The sequence below is a fragment of the Apostichopus japonicus genome, chromosome 2, assembly GCF_037975245.1.
Source record: "Apostichopus japonicus isolate 1M-3 chromosome 2, ASM3797524v1, whole genome shotgun sequence".
NCBI lineage: Eukaryota > Metazoa > Echinodermata > Holothuroidea > Aspidochirotida > Stichopodidae > Apostichopus > Apostichopus japonicus.
In genome coordinates, this window is record NC_092562.1 from 22,713,839 (window position 1) to 22,732,724 (window position 18,886).

At 36.7% G+C, this 18,886-nt stretch overlaps 1 protein-coding gene across 3 annotated transcripts in view; it reads left to right on the top strand.

Moving 5' to 3' along the window:
• Positions 1–18,886, top strand: part of LOC139982650 (protein wntless homolog) — a 64,283-nt gene that overhangs the window by 3,728 nt on the left and 41,669 nt on the right. For all 3 annotated transcript variants that reach the window (XM_071995683.1, XM_071995672.1, XM_071995663.1), the window contains exons 2-9: positions 2,281–2,547; positions 3,371–3,492; positions 7,336–7,506; positions 8,378–8,514; positions 9,296–9,336; positions 10,350–10,477; positions 11,834–11,931; positions 16,481–16,544. In XM_071995683.1, coding sequence (XP_071851784.1) covers positions 2,281–2,547; positions 3,371–3,492; positions 7,336–7,506; positions 8,378–8,514; positions 9,296–9,336; positions 10,350–10,477; positions 11,834–11,931; positions 16,481–16,544 — 1,028 coding nt within the window. The remainder of the gene's footprint in view (positions 1–2,280; positions 2,548–3,370; positions 3,493–7,335; positions 7,507–8,377; positions 8,515–9,295; positions 9,337–10,349; positions 10,478–11,833; positions 11,932–16,480; positions 16,545–18,886) is intronic.

An 18,886-nucleotide genomic window follows, 5' to 3' on the forward strand; every position in this document is an offset into this window, starting at 1 on the left:
TGTTTAGTCCTTGTACAATCCACAATAAAGTTGAAAATACTACAAATTAACTTTAAAATTGTCTGAATACGGCTGGTTTGCGTTAAATAGTACCTTAACATATTACTAAGTATCCAGAATAGCATATTTAAGGTAGAAAGAATTGACCACCCACTCTGTTAAATGCTACTGAAAATTTGGAACTTGCGGTTCTGCACCCCTTAAATAGCCATTGGGGTAAAAGTTTGACTTGTGTCACAGATAGTGGTAGTTTACTGTACAGCAGAGATGTCTGTAGACATGTGTGAATGGCCCAGTACAGTAGTACAGTGGCCCAGTACATGTATCCAAAATATCCAAAACTCCCTGGTGTGCTGAAACAGTAACATTGCTGAACTGGTGTGAAGAGTCTCTCTACCAACACTGACAGTATTGGCGAGACATGGTTAAAAGAAGAAACAATAAATGAAGATGTTGTACATGATTTTACATTAAAAGTCAACTCAAGAAAGAAATCAGTTTCTAATAGCCAACCCTTAAATTTGGTTCCTTACAAGAAGATGATAAGTAACTGACATTTCTGACGTTTTTATCATCTGCACATTGCTGCAGTAATTCCATGGTATATCCATGCATACATACATACTGTACATAATAAGTTACAACATTTCATACTAGATCTACAGTAGGCAGTAGAAGTACATTGCATTTTGTTATTCAAGTGACTCACAGCAGGGAGCAGAAACAGCTCCCCAGTTACAGTAGATACTCTACACCACAGTATAGTATGGGACAATGTACAGTTAACCTGAATTAACCCTCTGGTGGAGTTTTATTGTCAATACAAATGCTTTGAAGGCTCTATTTAATAGGATTTTGAGGACAAAGTGGGTTTAAGATAAGTCTTTTTTAAATTGTCATTTAAGGGCAATAAAAAGTCCCAACCCTATTGTTATTTTAATATTGTTTGCCAGCTCTGTGGTTAATCTAAAAGTTGACACACAGTATCCAAAGAAAATAAAGATTTTTTTCGAACTCTACTGTATGACAGTAAAGTTCCTGTGAACAAAGTGAAGGACATACAGTGGCATCTCTTAAAATTCTGAGAAAGGACAGTGAAATGTTGACCTCATACTTTATCAGAGCCTAGAGGATAAACTTTGATTGATTTGTAGTCATACTGTACCATGTACAGGTATGGATAAATAATGGTGACTAATGGTTGTTCCTCTTCTTGTTCACAATGTCAAAAATTACTGTACAGTAGGTGGAAGGAGCTTCATGAATTTTTCTTGGGATTTCCACATATTTAAGGGATTCCTTAAGAGTCTGAATAAATTTATTGAAACTTAAAGGGAAGCAGTGCTCCCAAGGCAATAAAACACAAAAGAGTAAGAAGTCAAATTAAAAGGAAATTAAACATGAAAAGCAGCAGGCTGTTAATAAAAGGGCAAGAAAGACATCCTATGTAATTAGCGAATTAGGTCATTGGGTAATTAATTAAAAAGAGGTAATTAAGATAAACTGTAGGATTGTTATGTCTCCAAACTTATACCTAAGTATCATGTGTGGTATCTATTCCCCATTCTAAAGGATTCCTGAGATACTAGAGGACACATTGTCATGATCCTAGAAAGTAAACTAATTTGGAAGGGGGCTCCCTGGGGTTGAGAGTGGATCAAGTTGTTCTTGTTATTGTGCCAACCTCTATCTTGGTTGACATGTTGTTAAAAACAAAAAAATAGGTAAAAAGATAGGTAATATATTGAATATACTATGACAAAGTGTACTGTGCTATAGCTAAGATGTTATGAACATAATTATGTAGCCGGTCAACCATACTTTTTGTACATTAAAATTGGGGAGGCATTTGAGATCGGCATTAAACCTGAATGACTAATAATCAACAACGGTTTACTGTACATCATATAGTGGGATAGTCATCAGATGTATGGCAGTAATACACAGCATGGTTAATGTTGGATTGGGTGAAACAAAGGAACTATGTGTGATGCATTGCAAAAGCCTCTATTTAATAATTTAATTTGCTTTTGCAGTTTTCATTCTGTGACCCCACATATTAACCCTAGATCTATATTGATGAAATTGTTGCTAGAGATATGCTATGTTTTTGTGTTAGATTTGGTATGGTGGTGTTGACTTTCCTTGGTTACCCATAAATTGCTACCATCTACAGAGCTACTGTACTGTAGATAACATACTGTAGAGGATACATTATGTTCACAAAGACACTGTACATAGTGACTGATCGACAGTCTTTTTCTAATTTCTGATTCGCAGCTCCTTCACCTACGACCACGCTGAGGGTATTGGCAACCAAATGCATAGACCACACGCAGAACCACCGAAAGCTGTTCCCCCCGAGAGGGAAGCATGGTTGCGACAGACTGGACAACTTCGAAGAGGCACTTACCAGGCACATCCCTGCCAGCGACATCACCTTCTCCTTCCAGATACCCCATGGCAAATTAGAAATGTCCAGGCTGTTCCAGTTTATGGTTGGAGTTTTAACACTGGACATAGAACACACAAATGAAGTCGCCGTCGGTAGGTTCATCCGGTGGTCATCTGCATGGCCCCAGTTCCCAAAAGTGTTTTGCATATTCAATATGTACAGTAGCATTCTTATTGACTGGTATTAATAAAATTCTTATTAATACCTCTGTGTTTTTGCTTAGTGTGTGATCATGATTCTGAGCAACTCTGAGCTCTCCATGGCTTTGCAATGGTAACAAAAAAAACACAAGAAAACTTACACTATTTCACAAAGAATTGCTATTCCCAAGCATCAATTCTGGTGATTTTTACAACCTGGATTTTTTGCCATGTGGTTAAGAAGATTATCGCAGAATAGAAAGTGTCCACTGTAGGTGAAAAAATTAAGTGAAAACCCAGCAAAAGTCAGTAATGTATACATGTCTTGATGGGTGTCTTAGTTTGATGAGTCATTGACTGGAGTAATGTACTGTACATGGAGAGTCGGTTTTAACAACCCATGTGTCGCATGTACGCCCCCCCCCCCCCTATGTGGAATCTCTGATTTGCCTTTGTACCTCTGTAGGTTTGGAACGTATTTGTCCTGTCAATCAAACACAAATAGTTACTTAAAGGCATAGCACCACTCGTCCACTCTCCTGTGAACACGCCTTTAAAAGTGGCACCCACTGAGGGTGACCAGAGAGGGGGGGCTGCTTGAGGGTTTGCGCCGTGGAGAACTCTGCCAATCTATGTGACACAGACTCTTGCAGGTCAATCTCTGTAACTTTGCTCTATCTGAGAATTGAAACCACCGTAGATATTTAATCGTATATATGTCAGCAGGACATATAGATTGAGAATGTACATTTTCCCATTTTCTTTTCCTCTTCAGGTACGGATCCAACACTAAGCATGGTGATTACAATGGGCTACAATAACGTGCCTGATGGGAATGGCGAGTGGGAGCTTCTGTACCAAGTCAATGAAACACGTAAACTAAGCTGTTTCTTGGAGGTATTTTAACATAATCTAATTATGTTTAGTTCGATATGCTGTGAAACTTTTTCAAGTTTCACTTCAAAACAAAATCAGTTGCATTTTTTTTGCCCCCTCAAATCTAGGGCTATTGTGTGGTTCATCTTTGAAAATGTACAAAAACAATAACACTGGCATGGATTACAAAGACTTTATTCTAGTGCATGGGTGAAGTAACACCAAGTGCGGTATCACACCACAGGAAGCTCTCCAGGGGTACCAAGGTGGACAATTAACTTTGAAACCTTCATTGACTCCATAAGAAGGCTCAGGCACAGAGTGGTGTTGACTTTTGCTTCATATGTTAGTCTAAAAAACAAGTTAAAAAGTGTCAAGGGTGGGATTCTGGGGTTGTTGCAATAATTATATGTAACTAGAGCGACTTGTTATTTTGTCAAAATTGTTGTACGGTTGAAAATGAGAAGAATTGAGACATGATTCAAGTACAGTAGCAATACTCAAGTTATTGATCTATTTTGATACAATTTTTTGTTTTGACGCCTCAGATGGAAGAATTGGTACTTATCAAAAATTCAGTAGTGTGCTTGTTCTGGACTCAATAGAGACATACATTGCAAACATTTGTGTAGGAAAACTTTGATGATATTTGGTTACGATGCGGAAGGCTCAGTAAACCTTTGCCATCATGCTGGCGTGTGTGCATGTGCATGTGTTAATGTGATGGCTAGCTTGTAAACACGATATCTCAACAAATACAAGTTCAATCAATGTCATACTTTGTAGATAGATGCCCTATGATTAGTAGATGTGCCCTATCACTATTGGTTCTCATCTCATGAATATTACTGAGTGGGTGGGACATAATGCTAAATTTTGTTCATACTGGTCAGATGGTGATGTTGATACATAATAAGCATAAATTTCATCATGTCTCCAACTTGATGTCATTATTATTGATCAAATTACAAGAAACGGCTGTCAAAAACAAGACAAGAACCAAGTGTTCCAAGGTTTTCATCCTTGGTATATTAGGTGTGTTACACTAAGTTCATACTATCAACCGTGGTGATTTTTGCAGCCAATTCGGACAATTTTCCTAATGCTAATACCTCTCTAAACTGTACTCCAATTTCATGCTCCCAAAGCACTGTTATTGACAGTACAAACAGTTCCTAACCTTGAACTGATAGAAACATGATATTCATTTTCTGCTCTTACTGACAATACAAGTGCTCTGAAGCGGGACATGACACTACAGTATAGAAAACATTGTCCTAACTGGGTGGATTTTTGTGTGCATCATGAATATTCATCAGTTAACATAAAATTCCTAATCAGATATATCTCTTGAATTAGCTTCATACATGTACTTGGATAATACCATGTAAGTTATAGATACATGATACATTTGACCTCATTAATATTCATGAATGTTTCTGTTTTTATACTATGTCACTAGATAGGCTTTTTCAACACAATGCCTGATTCCTGGAACCTTCCTTTATATGTTGCTGCATTAGTCAATAGACAATCCCTCCTCATTTTGGTATGCACAACTTCATGAATTAAGTACATGTATGGCTTACCACACTGTGAATATGATTGGGCATCGAAACCACTAAACGGTTTTGTTTGCTTGTTTAATTCCTTGCCGGAGACAGAAGGAATCTGTATGATGGTGATGGCATGTGTGTGTGTGTGTGTGACACTTGCTTGTAAACGCTGTAACTCAAAATGTTAATGGTGGATTAACTTCATACTTGGTATGTGGATTTGTCTTATTTGCATACAACTTACAAGAATCCTATTCTGTGAAGTTCAGTGGTCATTTGAGGTCTACAGAGGTCAAAGTCTGAAAACTTTGTGAACACAATATTAAACTCAACAAGAAGATCTTTGTTGAATTTCATACATATGGTAAGCAGGTCCAGCTTGATGGGTACAAGAACCCTATTGAAATTGGTGGAGATCAAATGACATTAGCAATTCACAACTTTAAGTCTGAAATCTTGTAAACATGATAACTCAAAAATGACATCTTTCTCGAACTTTATAGGTAGTATGTAAATCCAGCTTGGTGAGTGCAAGAACCCTATTGGAATTGGTAGAGGTCAACGGGTCAAAGTCTGAAAAACCTTCAAGCATGATAACTCCAAAATTCAAGCTACAATTACTCTGCAAACTTCTCTAATGCTATAATTTTCTGTTGGTGAACATTGTTTGGTCAAATTCAGTTCAGTTTAGTTGAAGGGGCTCTATAGGTCTTTGACAAAACAAAACAATAACATACAGTCATCCAGGACATGAAACCGGCTTGGTCTTGCTTTAACACACACTTAGGGGCTCTTATCAGTTTTCACCCTCTGAGCTTCAAGGGTTAACAGGTTATCTCAAATGGTGGAAAATTGGCTAAAGCCTAAAGGAGCCAACACTTAACCTCAGATGGTCTCAGAATTGGCCATTGTCTCTATGATTTATACTACTGTAGATGACTTTTGCTTTGGCAGTAAGTTGTGAAACTATTTCACAGCTTGGATAAACAAAGTCATGTAGAGTTCTCATTCATCAGCAACAATTATTAAGTGGATGATTGGTAGCAGAGCTGATTTGCATATCTCAAAGTTGGTAACAGAAAATGTCCTTTAAATCATACTTCTATGTGTCTATATTTCACATAGGAAGACTGTTCTTTCTGGATTTTGAAATATTTTGGAATAAAAATTTTATACAATAAAAAACTTACCAGTGGATTCAATGGTTGATGTCCACAAAGGAAGGGTTATAAATAAGAGATGGAAATCTTTTCTGGTTTTCACTTAATTTTTTCACAACTTTAACGCACTTATTCTACATAATTAGTCAGGTAGTTATTTGGAATTTTGAGCAACTTGTCTGGCCAAGAATCACAAAGCTTTCTGTTTTGACATTTTTTGACCAATACCAGAAACTAAGTGGACTCCAACCCAATGATTATCATCTTTTGGTGATGCTAAATTCTTATGGTGAAGCAGAATCTTCCCAATTGATATTCAAGTCAAAGGAGCATGGTGATGAAAGAAAGGTGCCAAGAAATTGTAATTTTACCATCTCTGTTGTCATATCAAAAACCATCTCTTGTTGGAAATAAACATTTTCAACTGAATCATGCTCTTAAAGGCATTGAAGAATTAATTTCCCCAAACCGTGTTCCGCCCTCTGAAAAAGTTAACTTTCCGTTGCTTGCAAATGACGTTTTCTTCTTGTCGCTACAAAATGCAGACATTAATGAAATGTGATACCTTGTTATCTTTTATCTAGACCAGAGATGTCCACGCTGCTATGTACACTGTGTTGTAGGTATTGACCCTTGCTGTATGTATTGACTGTACAAGTGTCTAATTACCGACAGTAGCAAGCTGTGTGTGTACTTTCTGGGATCGATGGTGGTGTCTAACACTTCTATTACACCTCATTCGAAACTAGGTCAGATTACCTGCATGAGACGTTTCTTTGTGAGCGAGTCTTAACACCCTTTAAGCTAGCTTTATAAAGTAAAGCTACCAATACCTGATATGTTTGCGTCACAAATATTCGTTGCACAAAGCTTCCACTCGAGTAGATGCATCATTTGAAATATCATTTTCATGTTTAATATTACAGGGAGAAGGAGATGCAGAAAATACATCATTAGCAGTATCATTTTCGTGTTTCTGTTTCCTTGTTTATCATTACAGGGGAAAGAGAATGCAGTAGATATATCATTTACATTATCATTTTCATGTTTTTGATTCCATGTTTTTTATTACAGGGGGAAGAAGATACAGAAGATACATCATTAACAGTATCATTTTCACATTTTTGTTTCCATGTTTTTTATTACAGGGGGAAGAAGATGGATATGGAGAGTACTATGACTGCGATCCTTTGGCATTATTTGAATTGAGCAGTGTTCATCATAAGCACTACCTCGTCAATATCAGACTCCCAATAGAGGACGAAAACTTGCAAGAAATTAATCAAGATATTGGTTCCATTAAAGACCTTCACATAGTGGTTTGTATTCTTACATTCATTGCTTAACCCCCTTCCTACCCCCCCTTCACTCCCACTTTTTTTAATGCACAACTTGAGGATGTTTCTAGAACTCAATTTTGATTGTTTTGGTCTGTTCTCAAGAAATTCAAGAGATATTTACAATTTGTGATGGCAGAATAAATAATAAATACGTCATTTATATAGCGCTAAATCTCAAAAAGTATCAAAGGGCTTCACAAAAAACAAAAACAATGAAAATGAAATAAATACAGTGAAAACAAATAATAACCTAATAAAAATAATCCTAAAATACCAACACAAAAAAGGAAAATACAATAAGAGGTTATTAAAAATACAATAGGAGGTTATATAAAAAACAAACAAACAATAGGAGGTTATAAAAGTACAATAAGAGGTTATAACAAACAAGAGGTTATAAAAAGGTAATATTACGTAAAATAACTTTAAAAAAAATACGTCTTCAAACGACATTTATATATTGGCAGAAATGAGACATTTCAGCAAATGTTGAACAGAGTATTGCTATTGATGGTATGCATCATTTAGGTGAAAACCACAATCTTATCGCTGGTATTATAACACAGATGTGGTCCATGAATCGGATACCAACATTTTATATGCAGGCGACCGACATACCTCGTCCTGCACTCACAGTTACTGAATTTTGATTTGTCAGGTCCATTATATGATTTTATTTTGGTTATATATGCCTCTGGACTGTTATTACCTAATTTAAATGTTCCAGGAAGAAAGATCCTCGATACTGCATGACACAAAGACCGTATGATTTTTCCATTAAAATTTGATGCTCTCTTTTTAACGACAACTTCCGCTCGTCACTTTGTTTGCTTTCTCGACCTACCGCCAGGAGATCCACCAGACAGGAGGTTTTACGATCATCTGGCTCACCATGAAATCTGTCTTCTTTCCTCTGGTCCTCGGCATGATGATCTTCTTTCAAAGACGTGTCAACCAGCTGGGACGTGCCCCACTCCTTATGGAAAAGTAAGAATTATAAGGAAGCAGAGAGGCCGCGACCGGTGATATACTTGTCGGCAATTCATTAATGACATGAATATTCATATGTTTAAATTCTTGTCCTGATGTGTTGCCTCGGTGTAAGACTGCTTATTACTTTAGAATTTAATCTCGAATGTTTTTACTTTACAGGGTTTTCACATTTTAGCTTAGCTTGCCAGATAGTGTTAAAGGGATAGCATGATAGTTGGTAGTTATTGTAATGGTTATTTATGTAAAGCAAAAACAGAACATAGTCCACACTGTTAGTTAAACCCCCCATATCAAGACCTTGTCCTTCAACTTAAGATATGGTTAATTGAATGAAACTTACTTTAACTGGCTTATTGCACCCCTACTCAAAGAAGTGTAGCACAGTGGGTGGTAATTTATGTCAACAGGGGAGATGTTCTTCAATACAGTAGCTTTGCTTTCCTAATGTAATCTTTGTTGTTAATTTAGCCTTTAAATGTGTAATGATTAGTACTTTATGTGGGAATGTAGAACATATCTTTAATTTGTTTGAAACTACACGATCATTATGACCATCATAGAAAGGAGAAGAAATCAGATAGGGTGCTGGACTGGGGGGGGGGGGGTTGAAGGAGCTTGGGGAGGATTCTACTCACATGGTGAAATTGGCACATTGGAGGCGATGGCTTGGTAGGTATTTCTTCTAACATCAATCATTGCTTACAACTTTCTGTGTATTTTGCTTGCACAATTCATTTCGTACACTAAAGACGTTTCTCTCATTGATCTTCCACAGAACCATTTTGAGCCTTGCAATCGTCATGACGTTTGTAAATTGTAAGTATTTCACGGTGTTCTCTATTTTGCATTCAATAGTTCCAGGGCCTTCTGTCTCACCATAGTTTCAAAATTAAATGACTTAAATATGGTTGTCAGATTTTCCACCATAGTAATTGTAGGCAGCATACCTCTCTGTCTATCCATCCACTTAACACACTTAAAGGCATTGAAGACTCGCCCCAAACTGCGTGCCGGGTTCTGAAAAAGTTAACTTTCCGTTGCTTGTAAATGACGTTTTTTTCTTGTCACTACAAAATGCAGACAGTAATGAAATGTGATACCTTGTTATCTTTTATCTAGACCTGAGATGCCCACGCTGCTATGTACACTGTGTTGTGGGTATTGACAGTAGCTGTATGTATGGACTGTACACTAGTGTCTAATTACCGACGGTAGCAAGCTGTGTGTGTTTATTTTCTGGGATCGATGGTGGTGTCTAACACTTCTGTTACACCTCATTCGAAACTAGGTCAGATTACCGGCATGAGACATTTCTTTGTGTGCGAGTCTTCACACCCTTTAAGTCATGAAAGTTTCATGGTCTTTTTTTAAGTCATGAAAGTTTCATGGTCTTTTTTTAAGTTGTGCAATATTTTTCCATATCATTTTTGGATTCTCAGAGTTTTCTACATATATACATTTCAGTCAGTGAAAGATACAGTTTCCTATGTTACTCTACTGAAGCATCAAGTATTTATATGATGTTTTTTTTATCTGTGTAAAAGTGAGTTGGCCTGACGTTTCGATCCTAGCATGATCTTCTTCAAAGGCTAAATGACAAGTAACACTTAACAGAAGGGACAAAAACACGCACAGAATACAGACAGGTTATTCTGTGTGTGTTTTTGTCCCTTCTGTTACTGTTACTTGTCATTTAGCCTTTGAAGAAGATCCTGCTAGGATCGAAACATCAGGCCAACTTACTTTTACACATTCTCCTACACAGGCTCTCTAGTGGATAAGCAGTTTGCTAACAGTTTTATTTTATTTTGTTTTTTTCTTTCTTTCAGTTCCTTTGGAGTGGCTTACTCTTGTCTTTGAGATACCGGCCATGTTACTCATCAGTGACATCAGACAGGGAGCTTGCTATGCCATGCTCTTCTCATTCTGGATAATATTCATTGGTGAACACATGATGGTAAGCTTTATTGATCTTGTTTTGAAACAAAAACAGAGAAAAGAAAAGAAAAGAAAAGAAAAGAAAAGAAAAGAGAATTTAGTAATCGGGTTGGTTGTCCTATATTTGACAATCCTACACAGCCACATGTGCATGATGTGATAGAAGCCTTATTAACTATTTATTACTTACAATTCACATCAGGTTTCCGCTAACCAATTCTGACCTCTTAATCATTTTTGGATTTTTGCGCAATTTGTTAATTGGAAGACTGTTGCAGATGGGAAGAATGTGGATTTCTACTGGATTATAAAGCCCATCTTAAGTTAACCTGTCAGGGCTCAAACCCTCAACTTTTCCAGATGCTATTTTTCAGTTTCTAATGGCATTACTGTCATCCATTCGACCGTAGCATTGGTTGTATACAAACCTGTTGTACGTACTGTATGAAAGGTTGACATCCTAAAATAAAATAGAATGTATGTATTAAATATATATAACATAGATGTATGCAAGGTTGAAAATCCTAACATACAATTAAATGTTCCTAATAAACTAGACTGACATCCCAAAAATAAAAGAGGTCTTATAGCAAACATTTTACGACTATTGGAAATTTCCAAAATTCTGGGATCCCTCTACTATAGCTTATCATTGAGGTCAACTTAATACCAATTCATCAAAACAGCAATAATCAGAAGAAGGGCACATACTACTCCACTGGCCAAATCAGGTTCCCTTCTTTAGATGATGTTTTAGTGATATCAAGTTCTGTCTCTATATTTATTTCGTCTTTTTCTCTACATTTAGAAAATATCGTTCAGACACTGTAGGGGACTAAGCCGGTTGTGTTGCCCTACAATTTGTAGGTGGTTTGTAGTGGTGGTGATGGCAGAGGGGAGGGTGGGCAGAGGGGGAGTTTGAGGTAGAGGGGGAGAGTGGGGCAGGGGGGGAGGGGAGGGAGAGGCAGCTGCAGTATTGTTCAGTTCGTTTAAGCTGGAGTTGAGGCTCAGACCTGTCAGCATGCTCTCATCAATGTTTCCTTAAATCTTAATTGTCTTTCACTTTTGTCGTACAAATGTCGCTTTTTCTTTGGTTTATCCAGTTTCTTTAATGAAAGTATGATGAAATTTATACAGTGTTACAGGTCATGTGGGCCAAGGAATCATGGTGATAGATGAATGGCAAGTTTGCTTGCTACAAGGTTCTTCTATGAATGTAGAATTGGTTTTCAGGTGGGGAAGAGAAAAAGTGACTTAAAGAATTTGTTATACATGATTTTTTTTGGCGTTGTGTGGGATAGTCGGCTGACAGGGGCTAGGAGATCTATTACTAGAAGGTAATAAAAGTTGTCCCATCTCTTCTACTGTTGTACAGGACAGTGTTCGGCGAAACAGCCTCAAGGCTTACTGGCAACAGACAATGGCTATAGGTGTCGCCTGCACCGGCCTACTTGTGTTCGATCTGGCAGAAAGGTAGGTTAATATTTACTGGATGAATTCTTCTTAACTTAACCCAAACTACAATTGATTATCGCTGAGACTTTGGTCCTACAGGTGCAGATGTTTGAGAAAGGTATGCTAAACTTTACTGGATTGATTTTCACAGAGACTTTGGTCCTACTCATGCAAATGTTTGAGAAATTAAATCACACCACCCATTCGTAGGTTGGAAGTTAGTGACAATTACTGTCCCTACCCTAAAGGGGTAGGCACAAAACAGACTTCGCACAGGAATTTTACTTTCAATCATTGGGGCACAACACGTAGAAAATGTCCCTATTCCGTTGACATTGGAATCTTATATTTTTTGGTGAAACTAAAGATCAGAAGGTTTCCTTAACATCGTTGTCCATTTGTTATGTTGAAATGTCAGATCTCAATAGGCCCTAAGACTCTATACAAACTCCCCAGGCTTTCTTTGCCATACGTTTCTGCGAGCCCTCATTAACATTCCAGCAGACTGCACTTTTTTCGTTATAATCTGAACATGAATGAAAATTGCCCCAAAAATGGGCAAACTTTATAGGGACAAGCAAACAGTATTTAAGCAAGAGGCTGTAAATGGAATTTTCTTGTAAAGATATCAGCTTTTGTTTTGAAAGAAAAAGTTCTCTATTTCTCAAGTTTATTGCTACTGCCATGAAAAAAATGCTAATAGAAAAATTCAAAATAAGGTGCAAAAGGAGTTTGAAAATCAATGTTGAATGGACAAGTTGCATACACAGCTGGAGTAGCAGTATGTGTTACTGTGTGCATGCTCTCATACCTTTTGAGTGTTAGGATTTTTTCTAAGGTTAATACTTATCTTTTGCATTTTCTTAATTTGTGAATACTGCCCTCACAACTAAGAATAATGATTTGCTATTGGATGTTTGTTTTGCTTCCTTAATCAACATGAACTTTTTTTTCTTGTTTCCATGTTTTGTTTTCCTTGTTTTTTTGTTGTTATTTTTTTTTTGGGGGGGAGTGGAAGGTAGTGGTGTTTTATCGTGTAATATTGAGGTATATGCACTTGTATGTTCCCAAGGGGGTTCCTTATGAGTTTTTTTTATGTTTTTATGATCACACCTTGTCACATGAGCATTTCTTAAAATTCTTAAGAAGTGCCTTGACTGAAAGGTGATATATTTTGCTTGGTTAGTTCCGGATTATTGGAAGGTAGAAAGGTTTTTAAAGATGCTATAAAAGTGTCAGAAATCTACTTTGTATTGGATATTGAAACCTTTTTAATGTGCTTCACGAAACAACTTGTTGGAAGGAACAGTTTCTCTGGGGAGAGGGTAGAAAGGATTCATATGGTTGTGTGTGGGTGTGATTGTGATTGTCTTTCAAACTTGTGAACAATAACACAATATTTTTTGGATGCATATATTTGTCATTTGCGTAATATAGGCATAGTTGCATTAAGAAACAGGAAACAGATTCTTAATATTAGTCTATGGTACAACAAAAATTAATATAATATATATATAAATATAATACAGGATCTGACAAATGAAGAAAACTCTGACATTTTGATCAGTATTGGTCGTGTAGTTTAAGTAGATATAAATGAAGTATTCCATATTGATGTCAGAAGTAGAACCATACATATTATAATTCATCTCATACATAGCATCCAACCATACATGAAATAATTCATTTCATACTTATAATCAATCTTTTCATGAAAAATCGTCTCATACATAGAATCCATCCCATACATGAAATAATTCATCTCATACAAAGTATCCAACCAAACATGAAATATTTCATCCCATACATAGCATTCAATCATACATGAAATAGTCTATTCATATGTTTTATCCATTCTCTTGTTGTTTGTCTCATCTGTAACTACCCAAGAAACATTCATTCATTTATTCATTTGTTCTTCCATTCATTCATTCATTCATTCATTCATTCATAAGTATTAACTCATATCACGCACAATATCAATCTATGCATACATCTCTCTTTCCTTACATCTCATACAATACACTAACATGTTGAAATTCTTGCCTGATCATTTCTTGTTAAAAGTTTCTACTCGTTCTCCTAACGTTTTCAACACTTTCGTAACGTCATTGCCTTTCTCGACCACCAACCAAGCACGTTGTGCAATGGTTCATCGAGTTAACCCGCAGGGAACAACCCGATGAAGCAAGCGTCGTAAAACTCAACATTTAGCGCACACCTTCTCATTCTTCACTCGGCACTTACATGTTGGGCAAAGAGTTTTCATATCATCAAATTAAAGTGAGATATATTGGTCTGTCCCAAGAGACCTCTTCAATCCTAGAAAGGAGACCAGTACAATAAGGACCTGTCAAATCTGTCACGTAGAAGAACATCAAAACTATTTGGCCATACAGACCCATATAACCTAACTGTAATTAACCCCCCCGATAGATAAAGACTATAGTCCACCGATAAATTTCACACCTACATGCATTGCCCTGTGACAGGAAACTTGCTTGGCATCATATTTCTGTGATTCTGTTTCAACGGGAGCAAATATACAAGAATATCCGGACACATTTAAAGGGGAAAGTACAATCATCGCAGAACTTTAATGAGTTTTTCATGAGTTAACTTGGGCCCTTGTGAAGGGTAACAATTCGAAATACCTTTTTTTTTTCTCGTAATTTTTGTCCTTTTCACCAAATTATTTCTTGCTTTGACACAACCTATATGTTGGTTTGAGAAAATATCTGCAATTTATCCACTGATTCTATCATTGGATTTATCCCATGCGTCCTTAACACATATCAAAATACTTCAGCTAATGTATAATAGTTTCCACATATCGAAAGACTGGGCCCTAAAGGAAAAACTTCTTCATAAAGCTTAGACTTTCGTAAATGTACGTCCGGGGTAGTTACGTCTGATGCAAAGGGGTGCCAAAAGGTAATTGCAATGCGATTATATTATGGATGCCTCGACCAGCCATCTCTAGGGATCGTAACAACATACGATTCCACGTATCTTTCTTTTCTTGATTAAAAAAAAGTACAAAAGTGCAAATTTGATTTATACAAGTTTACATCAGTAGTATGTACTACAGAGAAGTAACCCCAGAGCTTTAGAAACAAAATGTTGTTCAGACTCATCGGTTTGTAGAAGGTTTTTTGTCCGTCAAATTTTCCGATGATTGGATGCAAAGATCTAGATTGATTTATGGCCAGGTAAATGAAGCTCTCCTTACAGTTTAAATTGTAAAAGTACTCACAGATCTTTCTTTTTGTGTCAGTCTGAAACTGGACCGCAAACTTCACACTTTGTGAAAACCTGAAAAGAAATTGTAGTTGTCTGACTATCTGTCAGATTGTCAGCAAAAGTACTTACAATTCTGCCCGAAATATCAATTGATCTCTTGATCTCAGGATCTTTATTAAGGGATAAGGAAGGCTGAGTATCATTAAGAGCATCGTGGTCAAGTGGTTAAGGCAGTGGACTTGTAATCTAAAGGTTTGCAGGTTCGAGTCCTGACCACATCATTACGTTGTGTCCTTGGGCTAGGCACTTTTATCTCCATTGCTTCTCTTTACCCAGGTGTATTAATGGGGACTTGTAAGGTAACTTGTTAATATATAGCGTGCGAAGGTTTGTGGCTGCACCCTATGGGAAGTCCCCCGGGAGACGTGGATTTGGTGCACTGAAGAGCCCCAGGAAAGGATTTGTTTGAACTGTGCACACTTTGGTGTGTGGGTATGACAAGTTTACCAGTGGCCATGGTTTAAAAGTTGCAAAGTCATGTTAGGGGGCCTTGGCCTCAAAGAAGACTGTAAACCTTCAACTTTAACTTTAAAAAACTACACAAAGACATACATTAAATACAAAGCTTGTGAAATGAAAGCACATTGGTCTGGACAGCACATACGTCAAGCACATTGGTTCCGTTTGTTGAGATATAAAATATTACAGTTTATTCACTGTATTTGAATGAGCACATTGTTCAGTAATCTGTGATGTTATTCTGAATGGACTACATAAACAGCTGGTTTTGTTTTCTCTAAAACTTAAAATGATTTATATAACCTTGGAAAAATAATTCAATTGTCTGGCAGGATGTTATTTTACGTTGGTAATACATGTGCGATCAAATAACTTTATCACAGCTAAGCAGTGATTTCAGTTATGAAGGGGTGGGTCCTCATTGGTTAGATCAGTAAAAACTAAAGAAACACTAAGACAGTTTGATGTGTTTGTCTATATGCATGACATCACAAATGATTTGCATAGTGTACTTATTTGAAAAATTTGAGATCCCAGCAATGGGACATGTGTGCTATCAAGATCGGACCTGGACCCATATATTTCTTTACACTTGCTCTCTGATCATAAATTTTGGCATTTTTAGACTTTGTCATCCCTTTAATTTAGGTAATTTGAAAAGTTTTCCATTCTTTGAAATTCAGTGAATATTTCTAAAAGGGATAATTTGATCATGTTTTGTTCCCCTGTCCTAAAATATTTACATTCTATATATATTAAATCTTTTGTTTTTGATTTCTCTTCATTTCTCTTTTGTCAATTCTAGAGGATCTCAACTGGTGAATCCATTCTACTCCATCTGGAATTCTCAGCAAGGATCTAAGCTGGCAGTATCCTTTCTTAAAAATTTCACATTTGTGTCAAAGGTCATGTCAGAAAGCTCTTTTCGCATATAATTCTGTGGACGATGTGTATTAAGCCAGTACTCAGTATATGTGTGTGTGTGTTTGTCTGCGTGTGTGTGGGCATGGCAAACGTCACATCAGTTTCTGGAAGTGATGTTCTCAGAAGAGTAATCGTGCGTGCTATTTTATGCAGCATCGTTCAACCCTTGATGTATTTTATACACGCATAGGTTACTCACTCCGTAGGGAATCATCGAGCCGAAAAGGTTTTGAACTACGAGTGCGTCTTTTGAAAGTTAACACATCAGAAAATGTAATCTGACTCACGATTAATGTATCATGATGAAGATTAAACCATCTCTTGGGGGGCCGTGTTACTTTGTTTGATTTTAATACCTTCTTTAGCACGATCTGTTTGCCACTCCTACCCATTCTCCCCCCTTTTTTATTTTAATATCAAGTACGACCCAAAAATAGAGGCAAATGCCTAATATCTTAACTGGAAGTGTTCATGAAGGCTCTTCTACCTTACTTCATTTTGGGAAGGGGGGGGGGATTGGGGGTGGAGGGGAGGTACCTATTTCAGTAATCTGGTACTGCTTTCCTGGATCTAATCCATCCCACCATTCAGAAAGATCACATACACTTAATTACTTCACGATGGTATTACAAAACACTGCATATGCTTAAATACTTCACAATGGTATAACAAAATACTACATACACCCAATTATGTCCCATACATAAATACAGATGTCACATCTCATCTGGGACTCTTACATTTTATTTGGAGAGTTTTCACAGTGCAAATTATTCATTCAGAGTATCGAGTTCAACCTTGGTCTCTATAAAATCTTTAAAATGTTCATGTAATGATTTAAATTAAACTCTCTCTTTAGTCTTTACTCTGGAGATTATGATCTTTCATACTCTGTTTGTGTCGCATATACTTGACGTAAATCACAAAACAAATTTTCTTTTCAATTTTTTTTTTTTATTGGCAGGTGAAGCCCACACCACAAGGCTGGCAAACTGGCCCTCCATTTTAAGCTCTCTCAAATATGATTAATGTTAAAGATATTTTTATATGTTGAATCTACCACTGTCTAACCATCCTCAATTGTTTATGTTAAAGGTAAGGTACTCGAGTGGTATAAGTTGGTAGTATAGTGTCGTGTCTCTAGTGCACCGAACATTTGTGCACAAACGATGAAATTGGTACAGTTTTCAAACGTTCTCTCAATAGAAGCTGTGAAACATACTTTTGGTACGTCAGCTTCCAGTATTGGGCTAAATGGTTAATTTAAACTAATATTAGTTTAGAAGCAGCCAAATAGTTACAGCCCAGACTGAATGGTAGTTATATCCAGTGATGTGTGAAAACTGCATGGTTTGGACAGAATGATGCATAATAATGTAACTGGGATTTCTCTTGCCTCTAAGGCAACACACTCCACAAGCAGATATAGCAGGAATTTGAGGTGGGGGGGGGACAGATGGGGGGCCTGATTAGGGGGATAAGTCTACTTTCTCAGTATGATTTATAGGATATTCTGGTGGCAGACAAAATATGACACTTCTATGTTACAGAGAAATATTCAACACCGTCAGTTGAAAAGCCCATCTCAAAATCTTGTTCCTAACTTGATCTATGGTTGATAATAGAACAATTTCCATAATCTAAATCAGCCAGACAATTTATCACTCTTTTTTTACCATCTTTGAATGAATCAACCGCTACTAAAAAAAACGTCTATCATACCTAACTTAGTCATCCAGAATTTCCCCCCAAAATATTGTCAAACAGTATTTAAGTTGACTAAAATTCCAGGAAGGAGAGGCCAGTACATTTTGTATCATTTCCATGAAAGAACTGGAGCTTCTCGTCATGAGTTTTCCGTAAGAATGATTCATTTATGAGTTTACAAAGAAAGCTCTCGATTCATATAGTGGACCGTCTTCCGGAGGCCTTTTCTTTGGAATAATGAAAAAAAAAAATAATTGTTGTGATAGAAATATATAGTGTTCTATTGTATGAACTTAAATGTATGATATGATGAAGATGAGGTCCTATTCACCGATATTATGAAATGATTGTTTTTAAAACAGGTAATAAAGTTGTAGTTAGAATTCTTCACTTTGATCAAAAAGAGCTATTGTAGCAATAATCCTGTAGTTTCATGAAACTGAATCTGAATTCATTGTTTTTGGATCAAAACAGCAGCGTGGAAAGGTAAAAATTCCTCACCTTTGTATTGGTACTGTACCACTAACATAACTTCATCAACAAAAGCACGGAATCTGGGTACCATATTTGATGACAACAT